Below are 13,906 nucleotides of genomic sequence, written 5' to 3'. Positions count from 1 at the left end.
AAAAAAGAAAAAGTTATACACAATCGTATGAAAGTAAGCCACACAAATATAGTCCATAGTAATCTCATGGAAAAAGGAGAGTCCATCATTTTCATGCATGTAATGTGGATTAATAATTAGCGTTAAGCGTATATTTACTAAATGCAGAGCCTACGAAGACGATAGAAACAGTAAAAGTTCATACTTAAATTTCTCAGTATTTGGCACCTGACTAAAAATGATTTTATTTCTCAAAAACAATTCAACGAATTAGTTTTAATTTAAAAATCTAGTACAGTGGGATCAGGGCATAGTGGGGACAGGGAGGTTACAGTTCTACAAGAGTTATAACTGAAAGTGATACAATAATTTTCAAATAAACGATTCGATGAGAATCTTTGTATTGTAAGTTCAAACTAAGCTAAGTAGATCATCAAAAAATCAAGTGTAAAATATGAAATTCTTAATAACCTATGTATTATTTGATTAAAGTACAGAAAACAATTCAACAGCCAAAACTCAGAATGAAAAATATAAAATATGATCCAAAACGTATTCGTTTTTAGATTTTTCTAGAGGTTTTTGGACAACTATTGCGCATAAAGACGTTAACCACAGACTTTATTTTTGCAAAATAAAACTGCATCATATTACAATAAAGCAATTATAAATTTCGATAATATTATACCTACTAACAGCTTAACCATAGTATACTTAAAACGATATTTTGAAAACGAAAAGTCGTTGTAAGTACCTATATATGAATGTGTAAAAAAAATTATAGAATCATGGTTTATACCTAATAAATTATTAAATAGGCAAAATTTGCAAAACAATTGTAGGTGGTATTGTGCGTATTTTCAGGTGTTTATTATTTAAAACATCATGTTTAAATTTAATAAAAACAGACACGTGCCAGGATTTATCATGCTATAAAAATAGTATTATACAATTTAAAATATTATTACAATATTTTTTATTTTCTACCCTAATACTAAAAAATTGTATGAATTATATTATTACATTTAAAAATGTCAACTTCTAGTTTTGCTGTATTTTATCATTAAACAACAAATTTTAAAAGAAATACCAGTTTAATATTTTTGGTTGTGTAGTTAATTTTATATAGGAATAATCAGCTAGTTCGAAATTCTAAAGTGGTAGTTGAAAAACATTTTTTGAATAAACACTTGTGTAGTAATTAGCGTTTTAATATGTGCATGAGGCAATGTGGAAACGATAAATACAGTCAAGTAGTGAGCACTGTTTAAATAGAATATATAATATAAATATAGTTAGAATATATTTCTCTGCACTTTGTAACTTCGCATACACTTTTGTACGCTAAAGGTATTTTTTCAAACTTGTTAATGACCAGTAATAATTTTCATAAAATATTACTATTAATTTGATGGGGGTTTTTTTTTTTTTTAAAAAAGAATTATAATTTTTTATCTAATATATATTAATTCTTAAAAAAAAAATTATTTTTATTTTTGTCTAATTAATACAAGCCTTATAGCTGTGTTCTTATAATTTATATTACCTAAAAATGTTATTTACATTATTTATAAAGTTTATTGTTTTACCCATAGTTAAAAATGTATATTATTACATAAGCGTTTATTATTTAGCGTTGGTAGCATTAAAGCATTTTAAAATTATTTTTTGTAAAATCTTCAAAAGCAAACTTACAACATCTCTGCATCATGACATTAATGATTAATTAATGTTTGTGTTATTCAGATATAATAAATAATCATATAAAATATGTGATCATATATTTGTATATATGATAGTAATAAAATCGTTTGAATATACATTTTAAATAATGTCACAGGTTAAATACTTATTAGGAGACATATTTGATGTATTTTATTATTTTTTATATTTACTTATTATTTGAGATTTTGTTCAATTTTTTATATAACTGGCAACTACAGAGTCAAAACAATATTCATATAGCAGCTCTGTAAACTTCAGTTTAGTGTTGATAGAATAATACCGGATAATATGTATTTCAAATTAACTATTTTGCTGACATCTTTTATTGTAGCAAATTATAACGTACTAGGAGAAGCTCAAGATGAAGTAATTTGTGATATTTTTTTTTGATTTTTATTTTGTAACTATTGTTGTTTTGTCAATGGTTTTCATATAATTTATAATATATAGGTCCAAGTTATGCTCTACAGTAATATTGTCTAAGAAATCACTTTTAAAAATTACTAATTAAAAATTTGATTATAATTAATTATGAGCATGCGTGTAATAATTATAATTAGTTGGTATTTGTTAATAGGTACAATGTTTACCGAAATCATGCAATTATTTTAAATTTGAAAAACAAGTAGTTTTAATTTTTTTTTTTTAAGGTAAAAAAATGTGAATTTTGTCCGGTACTTTAACCGGTGGTTGTATAATATTATAATGGCCTATATTTTTTTTCTAGGCTATATTATATACAATTTTATAATCTGTTTTATTTCATGGAATAAGATGTATTAAAATTAGTTAACAATTTTACAGGCTTTACAAGAAACTCTCAAACCCGCTCTAATGCATTACCAGGTTAAACCCAAACATAGTTTGAGCAGCGACTCTGCTGAAGACGAGGTATTTGTTTTACATTTTCTCAGATAATAATACTCGGTAATAATACTTGATGTTCTATTATAATATGTTAGTCCAAGTTTTAATTTCAAATGAATTTTATACGTATTATTTTAATCGATTGATAGGTTTTGGTCTTACATGTTATTGCTGATGTACTGGTAGCTATTAGCGAGGTACTTCAGTAAAAATTAACAAAATACTTTTTCCTATCCATAAAACTGTTTATTATTTATAGTATTTATGAATAACGAAATACTCATTTTTTTTAAATAAATAATAACTTTAAATAAATAGGTAGTTAATTTAGTATTGATTGAAAAATTGATCATGTTTTAATTAATGAATAAATAACAGAATAACAGTCCACTTTTTATTCATAAATGTACTTAAAAAAAAACATTGATTCTAATAATGTTCTCTGGACCTGAAACGAATGTTGCGTTTTTGATGTTTTATAATGTTCTCTAATGTGTATAAAAATAAATATTATAATCAATTTTTTTATGGAATAAAATATAATGAAATTCGTAAAAAAATGTTTATAGGTTTTGGCAGAAGCATACAAGTTGCTTCTATCGTATTACAGCGTTCCTCGTGGAAGAGGTCTTAACGAGTTGAATATAGCTTCGTTTATAGGTCCCAAACATTTTGCAACTGTAAAAGATTATTTTTCAACAAATTTAGTTCCACCACAATACCAAAGTAACCATTAGTTATGTTTAATAATTATCATTTAGTAGTAGTTTGTTTAGCGAAACTTTGAAGTAGTTAGTTTTATAAGAGTTTCCCGTTCACATTTACAAACATTTAATTTACTATCTTTTCTGATTTTTTTCGAAGCTTTTATCAATGTTCGATAATAATTGATCTTATGAATATTCCAAATAATTTTGGAACTTATTTGACTATTTTTATAAAATTATATAGCACCGTAATTTTGAGTAGAAAAATATTTACATTTTTAAGCATTTTCTCGATATTCACGGGTAAGAGAGATGAGCCTTTTAATTGTAACTCCAAAACGTACCTATAGTTCTATAGACTTGTTAAAAAAAAAAAAAAAAAGTTATTATTAAAAAACAAAATAGAGACACATCTTTATAAAAACAATATCTTCTCAGCTTCGCATTAAGGCTTATTAATTAATTATGTTTTCTACGTTATGTATTGTATTTTACATATTTCATGAATTTCACAAACATGTGTAGAGTAAAAATATTATAGGTATAATTTAAAACCCCCGTTTGTAATAAATACAAATGAAAACTTGTTTTGGTATTTATGGCACCTGATTTTGTTATTTAGATCAATGCTGTTGTAGTCTAATTCACCCAAAATTTGCAATTTCGTTGAAAACAAAATATTTAATAGTAGCAAGAGTAAAATGACTAATTAGAACAAGAGAAAAGCAACATGTTTTTCTAATACCTTAATCCAGACGAAATAAGATGTTTTCAACAATTAATTTTTTTATATATATTTTTCCAAAACCTTATTGTTTCGTTAATTTTGTCTTATATTATCTATTTTTATTTTCTAGAATACCGACAACAGGTGTTCAGCACTGTTGTCGATATTCTAAAAATGTATGTACCAATACATTAAATTTTTAAATGAAAATATTTTTTTTAGACAATATAGATTTCAAGCTATTTAAGAAAATTATGGAATCTTGTGGATTGTTGGATATGATTTCGTCAGCACTCGAGAATTCAAAAAAATAAATAGATTCAAAAAACAAAAATTCCAATGTTAATGTTAAAGATTAAAAAAAATTAAAACTTATCCGCATAAAAAAAAATGTATCATTACTATTTTTTTTGGTTTTTTAATATGTTATTTATGTATATAAATATAACATATATATAAATGTATGTATACATTTTCAAACTTCGGTTAAGTATAAAAATCTTTGTAACGTCCCAATATTTGGTAAGTTCAGGACAACGCCACACGGTACGCCACCTAGCGATGCATATGAATGGCAGGAATTATACTTCTAACACTGTTTGGAAACATCAAAATATACATATTTTGACTGAATTTTATCTAGACTGACTTATTGGAGAACCCTAAACATAATCTCCCCGAACTATGATAAAATAAATTTCTTTTATTAAAGTACCTGGCCCATAGCTATGCTATTATGCTACCAGTTCATCAATAATAATATATGATACGACAAAACGAGACAATTGAAGAAAAAAATCATACAATGGTAGTTACATAAGTAAAATTTGAACCAACATATTAGAGAATTATTGTCGGACAAAATATAAAACCTCATTTATCTCATTATCGCTAGGTTTTTGACGCAAACCCGTTTTTCTCTACTTGGGACCACCCAGTACAGGGTTAGCAATTAAAAAAAATGATACACAAAAACATAGTAAAACTGAAAAACATTTTTTTTTATAGCCTTTATTAATAAAAAATATTTGGCTCAACAATTTAATTACATTTAATCTACTGAAAAATTAAGTTTAACTAACAAACAAACCGAATAGTTTGTTCTCGCTATGGTTGTCAGTTAAGTAAGGGATTTAAAAATATATATATATGTATAATAAATATGTTTAAACTTTATACAGTGGTCTATAACGATCAGTAAAAATAGAAGTTATATAACGACAATTATTTTCAAACTGTGTTGCTATTGAAAACGAATTTTCATAATTTCATGATACTAGTTTGTTTTTTAGCGAATACGTTGAATTTAAATGTTTGCATTAGTGAAAAAATTCAAAGGAACAGTCATTTTCGAATAAACAAATTTTCACAGATGGCCCGCAGTTTTAAAACGATTTCCAAAATACACCAACCGATTTGGAATTGTCAATTGTTTATATTAAACAGAGTCAATACTTTCCAAAAAAAAAAAACTTATAAATTGCAATGTTTTTATGCAAATTAATAAATAATTTGATCATGTTATATTTATAGATTTAGATCAGAAATGTATTTATTAGGTATTTAACTGTACAGGATGGTTCATTTAACGTTAGATACTCATTATCTCTGAAAATAATTACAGAATTGTAATTTTATTGTTTAAAGACACATTAGTTATTATGTTATTTTAACATATTAAAATAATAAATACAATACTAAAAACATGAGTTTTACATCAATGCAATTACTTGTTAGAGCCGGAAAGCTAGATCATCTCTCAATGGAAGAAAATAAAGCCATCATAGAAGTAGTATACATATATTCTTTACTTAGTGTATACGTAGGTTCAATTTTTTATTTTGATGGAACTGAATGTGAATGGCCACTGACATAGATTTAGCGTTACAATTATTAGTTTTAAGGATTTAATTGTACATTCTGTAGATGCCACGAATTATTCCAGGTAATTCTTTCAGGTAGGTACACGAAATTACATAATGTAAACAATGAATTGTCATCTTCGAGGAACTTTAAAAATTATAAATTATCATAAAAAAACTCCACGATCATATTGTACCAGTGTGTGTATAGAAAATATAGTTTCATAAGCTATAAGTAAATAAATGCGGTTAAAGTGCAACTAGGTCAAAAATAATTGCTGATATTTTGTACCTACATGATTTATGTTTACATTAAAGTAGTAAATACGAGTGTGAAGTTTGAAAAGCATTTGTGATATCGTGAATCAAAAGCCGATAAACAATACCTAGCGTTGTATTTTCATTTTTTACAAAGTAAAAAAAAAATAATAGTGTACGTACTCTCCGTAGAACAACTAGCAATATGCAATTTCCGACGTTCAACATGAAGATTGCCAAAATTTCTCTCGTTTTCATGACAATGGCTTGTCTAAGCGTCACAGACGATAACGCCGTTAAATTGTATAAAAGAAGGTTATTATCAACCATGTTAACTTATACCGATCAGGTATTATCACCCGACCGAGGTTACATTGCAAGACGTGACTTGACCATGGACGAGCTTATGTCGATGGATATCGCGGTTTTAGGACAATATCGTGAGAGTTTGCACAAAGAAGTCGAATGTAGTTTTCTGTTCAGTGCACTGGTGCACATGTATTTAACTAATATTTACTTGTCACGACCGGAAATGCTTGGTCATCAGCTCACAATGGAACAAGTAAGCAATATAGCGTTCACAGAAGAAGCAGCGTACATGGCCAGCTACGCGTCGGACGAACAAAATTCGAGTCTTGTGGAGGTCATGTGGATATTTTATTTGTACACTTCGAGGGCGGAAGAATTCGTCGAGTCCGCATTTAAGACCGGACTCGGCAATAAGACAATACTACGTGCACACGATGCCGTGGAAAAAGTCCTTGAGGAGTTCACCGAGTCCTACCAATGCAAGGTGTACGATCGAGACACCGGCCAATCCCAAGGAATTAACTACACGGATAAGATCAAAGAAGTTATGCAGGGACGAACGACGGGCATGCCGTTGACGGTAATGTACAACAAGGTAAGATTCTTAAATCAGCGAAAAACTAACAGAATGTCCATCGAAGGAACGAAGCGTTTCGAACTCGAACAGTTGCGGTTGTACCAACTGATGGTAATTAATAGGGACACGGTCGACGAACTAGTAAAAACATTTAGTGTTCAAGTCGACAGCAATCGTATAGTGGAACGTTTATTGAAATGCTATCAAGAAACCTACAAAGTTAACGTGGCGTTACATGAATATATCAACTCCTTCGTAATACTACAAACCGAATTCATAACCGTGCTAAAGGCGATCGTCATGAGAGTCGCCATCGTGTATTTTAAGTATATTAAAAAAAATTTAGTACCGGACGCATGTGTACAGCAAGTAAGTTTCCTGTATCGTTTATGTGACGACGACAAAATCAAAATGACCGATTTCCTGACAGACTTCGCCGCTTATATTGATCAGGCCGGCGATTTTCATCTAAAACGGTTAATTTCGTTATTGAACGAATGTTCCTGTAGGTTATATGTTGCGTCTCGTATCGATAATCACATTAGTACTATACTCGGTTCATTAAAAACTATGTCATCCGGCAATTTCGACTTTGCTGTATTTTCCAATCCGTTGATGGAGAAAGATTACGGCGAAACGTGGATTGCTGGCGTTAAAGAAATCGCCGAAAAGTATAATGTTATTTATTCGGAAAATGTCAAAAATTCTGTCCAAAAAATTACGAGAGTTATTGATGTATACATCATGTATACCAAGAAAATAACTGAAAGTTTTGACTTTGGTGTAATCAATTCTTTAATCCGTCTTAAAAACTCTGGCCGTTACAAGCGTTTGGTTCATCTGGAAACATACGATGAGTGATTTACGAAAATAATCAATAAATAATTTGATTATAAAATGTGGAATTTTTATCTAAATAAACATATTATTATAAAAATTAAAACAAGTATAACTTTTTACCAACGACCATTTTTTTCGCACATTTCGGTTTTAGACTGTGCTGTAAGTATTCCAACTAATTCGCCAATTAACATCGAAGCGTTTGATTGTAATGAAATCACTTTCAGATTTAATAATGACTTTGACCCAAATACGCTAACTTGGTAACGTGAGAATAACCACTACAAAATAATATTTGATTATCAACATAATGATTTAAGCATTTAAAACCTATGAGCCCTAAAAAGTTTTATTTTCTGGCCCTCTATTAAAACCGGCCTGCACCGATGGACTTTGATAACTCTTAAAAAATCGGCTTTTTAGCCCCCATAGTAAAAATAATAAGTTTTACATTAAAAAATAAAATAAAATAAAACCCATCCAATGAAAACACCAGAAAATGAATTCTACGAAAGTAATTTTTTATTAAACTTTCGCCATAACTCGGAGAAAAATAACTTTAAAACTTAAAAGTATTATAATTAGAACATTTTAATACATATTCACCTTGAAATTAGTAAGTATATTAAAAATGGCTATTAGATAATTTTTCGTCAAATAATGCCTACTCTTTGCCTCTTGAAGTTTTGCACAATAATGGTTTTTACTTTTAATTAGTTTGTTTTATGAAACATCTTCAGAATTTAACATTGCCTACCATAAAAAATAATAAAAAATCTCGTTAATAAATTTTTATTTCATTAATGTACTTTAAATTAGTTCAAATTTTGCCTGTCATATACTCTTAAATGTAATTTATACTTCGCAGTTAAAATGGATTCTTATTGACAGTTGAAAAACAATGTCTATACTTGTTTTACGTATAAGGAATGAAAGTATAGTTTTCAAGTATTAAAAAATATAGTACCTACAAGCACAGAAAAAAAAATATTCGAAAAATTCATATTTTACGGGATAATAAGTGTTTTACATCAGATGGATCACTCTGTATATGTATATAATATGTATAGTTTTTATAAAAAAAATATAGAAACATGGTTTATACCAAATTAGAAGTTTACAAAACGAGTACACATTGTGTCTATATTATACTCAGGTGTTCTTTATATAAATTATTAAGTTTAAATTAAAAATGTACAGACACGTGCCAACAATTAAATCTAACTATGAGTAATAAAATAAATTACATTATTTACAACTGTTGTTATATATATATATATCACAATAATCTCTCTGTATATTTTATTTATAGAGAATGGATGAAATATGACTTACTCAATAAAGATATTGAGTGTTAAGTGAGTTAAGTGCTTGGGTCAAAAATAGGTTCTAAATACTTGGGGCCAACTTTCAACCCAAGGTCGAAGTGCTTATTTGCATCACACATTTTTCAAGTTTTTATGTTAAGAGAACTGTTGTATTTACTATTTTACAAATACAATTTTTATAGTTTTACTATTTTGTATTCTTTATAGAAAATAAGGTGTTTTTTTATCATGTCTTGTTTTATTATTTGTGTTTCTGCTCGTTTGAGTTTGCTTGCATGATAGTACCGATATAGTATGATATATTGTTACAAATATTATAGGGAATACAAATTTAGTATAAAACCAAAAATAATACTTAAAAGTATGTTTTTAACCTACCTTATCTTATATATCTTGTTTTCTAGTTAACATTTGATAATTTTACAAAGAGTAGAATAATAAATAAATTAAAAATTTAACTCAAATAAAATGATCAATTTTTTTGTAATTAGGATAAATATATAATATGTTAGGTACTATTCTAGATCTTTTAGGCATCCTTCAGCCATTTTTAGTGCTTCTCGACGTATGACTAAGTTAGGGTCCCCTATTAGTCCTGGCAAAAACTGTTTAATAAAGTGAACTGGATTCCGCCCAGTTCCAATGCAAATGTGTCTTATAAGTAATGTAAATAGATCAACATCTATATTATCTACAACAACAAAAAAAAGTAATTTTTATTTAAAAATAAAGGTACCTATATAAATTATTAAAATATAAATACCAGTAGCACATTGCACAGTACCCCAGAAAAATGAAAAAGTGACGAAATTGTACAAAAATACTACTACTCTTTTACTTAAACTCAACTTGTATTAAAATTTACATCCCTTGTATTAATTTTCTTTTTGCGGTGTATGCAGTAAATGATGGCAAGAACAATTAATTATAGAATTATTTGCTTAAAATAATATTTAAAATGTTAATAAAATAAAAGATTAATCGTGTTATTGGATGTATTTTTAATTAACAACAATTGAAGAGAAATTTAGGTTAATTAGAAGACTACTCATTAATGAACTAATAAAAAACTAGTATTTAAATATAGATATTTTTCTTCTTTTAAATATGATCATCACCACCTTTGATCACCTAATAGTTATCAAAAAATTAGTTATTTTCTGGGGAAGTACCTACATTAAAATAGCCAATAGGTCTCCATTTTTATAAAAAATTAAAATTGAGTTATTATTAACAAATTGTAACTAATACAACAAATTTGGTTATATTATACGACAGATTGCATTCTCTTTGATCCGTGATGAATATATAGACCGAATACACCTATTAAAAATTTAAACTAAATAGATAAACTGTTATTATAGAAGGATTTTAATATCCAATATTTCATAAACAACATAATATTATTTAGTATATGTCTAAGGAAAGTTATCATTTGATTAGGTATATATAACCAAGGTTATCTTTTTAAGCTGTTTTTTATTTTTTTTATTCAATTTGGACATTCTTACCTTTGAGAAAATGTATAAAAAATGAATCTTATGATACATTTTTATCATGTTTAAGGAAAAAATGACAAGAAATATTATTTGAAGAAATATTTATAAATGCAAATTAAATTCCTACTTTTTTAGACAAACATTTTCACAGCTTCGCATCGAAGCTAAGAAATTATAACCGTAAACTAAGTATACGTAATAATTACCAAATTTTAGCCAATCCCCTGGATATGTCACGAAGTACCCAGTTATTAATTTTATATGAGTGACAGTAGGTTCCACTAACTTATAAAACTGATTCATTGTCAAATTACTATTTGGGTTTATTCCAAAACAAGTTTTCAAACAGGCGTAAGCTGAAAATGATTTTTACTAGTATTATCATACATTAAAGTGATTCATTAGGTATAATTAGTCACTCATTTCTATTAATAATTACAATTTTGTAGTTTTTGTAGGAAATTTAATGTTATTTGAAAATTGTTTTTTTCCAGATCTTGACAACATTTGAAACGTATCCCTTAAAAGTTATTTTTAGTTTCTTTTTTATAAAAACGACTATATTAAATCAAAAAATGGTGTTTTCATTTGAAAAAATTAAGTAGATACATTAAGAATGAAAATAAAAATGCTGTATTAAAAAATTTAAGACTTTATGTCCCTAACAATTTTAGGGAAAAAAATAACCCAAAATACTAATATTTTTCGAGAAAATTAGTGTTTTATCCTTAACGAATCACACTGTATAGTTTACTTTTTACAAAGCTTACAAAATGTATAGACCTCTAGAAAATACTAAAATAGGTAATTTAATAAATTTAGAAATTTCATAATATTGTAAAAAAAACATAAACAAAGATGTTTTCAAAAAGAATTACTACAAAATGTCAATTATTTCAAGATATAACAAGTGTTTTATCCTTAATTAAGGCCTCTGGATACCGACCATTTTTTCAGCCCAAACACATTATTTTTTGTCCATCGCACAGGCCGAACCAGTGATCCGATAAGCTATCTAAAAACAGTTATGAATTTGTCATCAAGTTTACTTGAGATCGGTCAGAGTGTTATCAATGCTTATAATATATATCTGTATATATTATTATATCAATATTATATATATATATATATATGTGTTATCAATGCTTATAATATATAACTGTATATATTATTATATCAATATTATATATATATATATATATATATATATATATATATATATATGTGATTTTTATAAACATATACTATTCTCGCGTGATAAGGTTCTAATTTCCACCAAGATGGCGGTAAGTGGCTGCTTCAATCTTCTCTATTGGTAGCAAGAACCATAGACCTATAAAGAAATAGACTGATAGTAGAGAGAGAGGTCCGAAAATCGTCATTGTTAAAATGAGACAGGAGAGTTGTTAGGTATGACATAGAAGAATATTTAAAAAAATATCATGAAGAAATAATAATATGATAATACCCGATAACGAAATTTTTATAATAAACATTTTTAATTCATCTTATTAAAATATTGAATTTTAATTGTCATACTCATTTTTATTAAAACAATTATGTAGATAATATTAGTTTATCACGTTTTTAAAAACGGAAACGCTTTAATCTAACTCTAACAGATGACCGTGAATAGGTATTATTTTTTTTGTTGAAAAAGTCGAGATGTTGAACGTCATACTTTAGAAGTCAAAATAAATAAAAACAAATTACATAAATTGTAATTATTTTCTTTTAGACAGCTTTATTTTATACGGTTTCGGGGTCAAAAGGATGCCACAGTTAACTCCTTTTGGTAACTCTTCTATTTTGATTTCGAAATCATGTACTAAATTTGCAAATACTAATGTGACGAACCGCTGAGCCAAAGCTTCACCGGGACATCTTCGTTTACCTTAAATTAATATAAAAATGTTAATAAAAGCCTGGCTTACAATGTTTCTTTGCATTTAAGATCTTACCAAAACCAAAGAAATACATATTATCACCCGATTTTATGTCACCATCCTCTTCAATAAATCTTTCTGGTCGGAACACTTCAGGGTCATCCCATCTTGAACGATTATGATGTATCGAGTGTAAGCTCATTAAAATGGTTGTTCCCTTTAATATTAAAAACAAAATTGTATATGTAATCGTCTTTGTAAATACCGTTTTAAAATGTATTTAAAATGTAGAGGGTCCAAGCTACGAATTATTTACTTAAGACGACGCTATCTACCCGTAAATTATCCGTGAAAATGGTTTTGGGGGACAAGTATGTAAGGGCTGTATTTACATTTTAGAGTAACGGGATACAATTTTTACAATGGATAAAGAAGTACTTTAACTACGGTGTAGCATTAGTTTTTTGATACTTAAGCACTATCAAAATTTTTCATTCTTAAAGATTTATTTTATTTTTCCTTTTTCCATTTGTTTATAAAAAAAATTTTAGTTATACATATCAAAATTATATAAACGCTACTCCATAAATAATGTAACAATAATAGAATAAAGTCATAATAAAGAGATTTTAACAGCTCTTTCAGATATTTGTCATACTTATGGTTAATGTTACACAATTTTCTGAAAGAAAGTTTACCAAGTTCCAATCATTTGAGTAATAATTGAATTAGTTATACAATACATATATTAGCTAATAGAATTTAAGGATAGGTAAGAATATATAAATTGTCTGTACTATATTTCAAGCATAAAATTATCTAATCGTTACAAAGCAAAGAGTGACATAGCTACTGATATCAGACTTAAATATACATACAAATGATGAGACTGTGTTAGAAACTGTGTTAAGAAATTTTGTTTTTATACTAGTATAAATTATATACCTTTGGTATGTCATATGCATCAATTTTTGTATTGTTCAATACTCTTCTTGGGCCAATAGTGGGCGTGACGTGACTTATCCTTTTTGATTCTAACAACACGGCTTTTAAGTATCTGTTCCTATTTGAAATCGATTCAAATTACTATTGAATATTGGATCCTTGCATTGATCAATGACGACTTACCTAAGTGTTTCTTCGGCTGTTAAAAATATTCCTGGTGGTTGGATCTCATCCAGAGTAGCTCGAACTTTAGTCTGTACATCAGGCCACTTGGCCATGGCAAGTATAGCAAAATCTAACGTACTACTCGTGGTTTTCGAACCAGCTATGAATAGATCTAGAAAAACGGCTATTAACTGTTTCTCTGAAATAGATTAACGGTATTAATTTTCTAATA

The 13,906-nt window shown here is 27.4% G+C and overlaps 2 protein-coding genes across 4 annotated transcripts in view; one reads left to right on the top strand and one right to left on the bottom strand.

The window, feature by feature from the left end:
- The first annotated feature begins 1,873 nt into the window (after positions 1 to 1,873).
- On the top strand, positions 1,874 to 4,638 carry LOC126844375 (uncharacterized). Its single transcript, XM_050582525.1, has 4 exons — positions 1,874 to 2,070; positions 2,509 to 2,595; positions 3,141 to 3,297; positions 4,228 to 4,638. Exons 1-4 carry the CDS (start codon positions 1,993 to 1,995, stop codon positions 4,317 to 4,319), a joined length of 414 nt encoding a protein of 137 aa, XP_050438482.1. The 5' UTR covers positions 1,874 to 1,992; the 3' UTR covers positions 4,320 to 4,638.
- A 7,576-nt stretch (positions 4,639 to 12,214) lies between these two features.
- Positions 12,215 to 13,906, bottom strand: part of LOC126838696 (probable cytochrome P450 305a1) — a 15,552-nt gene continuing 13,860 nt past the window's right edge. The window contains exons 5-8 of one of the 3 annotated variants that reach the window (XM_050573335.1): positions 13,693 to 13,873; positions 13,510 to 13,627; positions 12,640 to 12,781; positions 12,215 to 12,572 (exon numbers count right to left, since the gene is read on the bottom strand). In XM_050573335.1, the coding sequence (XP_050429292.1) occupies positions 12,403 to 12,572; positions 12,640 to 12,781; positions 13,510 to 13,627; positions 13,693 to 13,873 (611 nt within the window). In that variant the 3' untranslated portion in view covers positions 12,215 to 12,402. The remainder of the gene's footprint in view (positions 12,573 to 12,639; positions 12,782 to 13,509; positions 13,628 to 13,692; positions 13,874 to 13,906) is intronic. The other 2 variants (XM_050573343.1, XM_050573362.1) reach the window with 2 other exon arrangements.

The sequence above is a fragment of the Adelges cooleyi genome, unplaced genomic scaffold (genome assembly GCF_023614345.1).
Source record: "Adelges cooleyi isolate 19-005CV unplaced genomic scaffold, UGA_ACOO_1.1 ACOO_flye_CR_arks_rails_tigmint_CR_PRNA_108, whole genome shotgun sequence".
In the NCBI taxonomy this organism is placed as follows: Eukaryota; Metazoa; Arthropoda; class Insecta; order Hemiptera; family Adelgidae; genus Adelges; species Adelges cooleyi.
The sequence above is the reverse complement of the archived record's forward strand: the minus strand, read 5'-3'. Positions and strand labels throughout refer to the sequence as shown.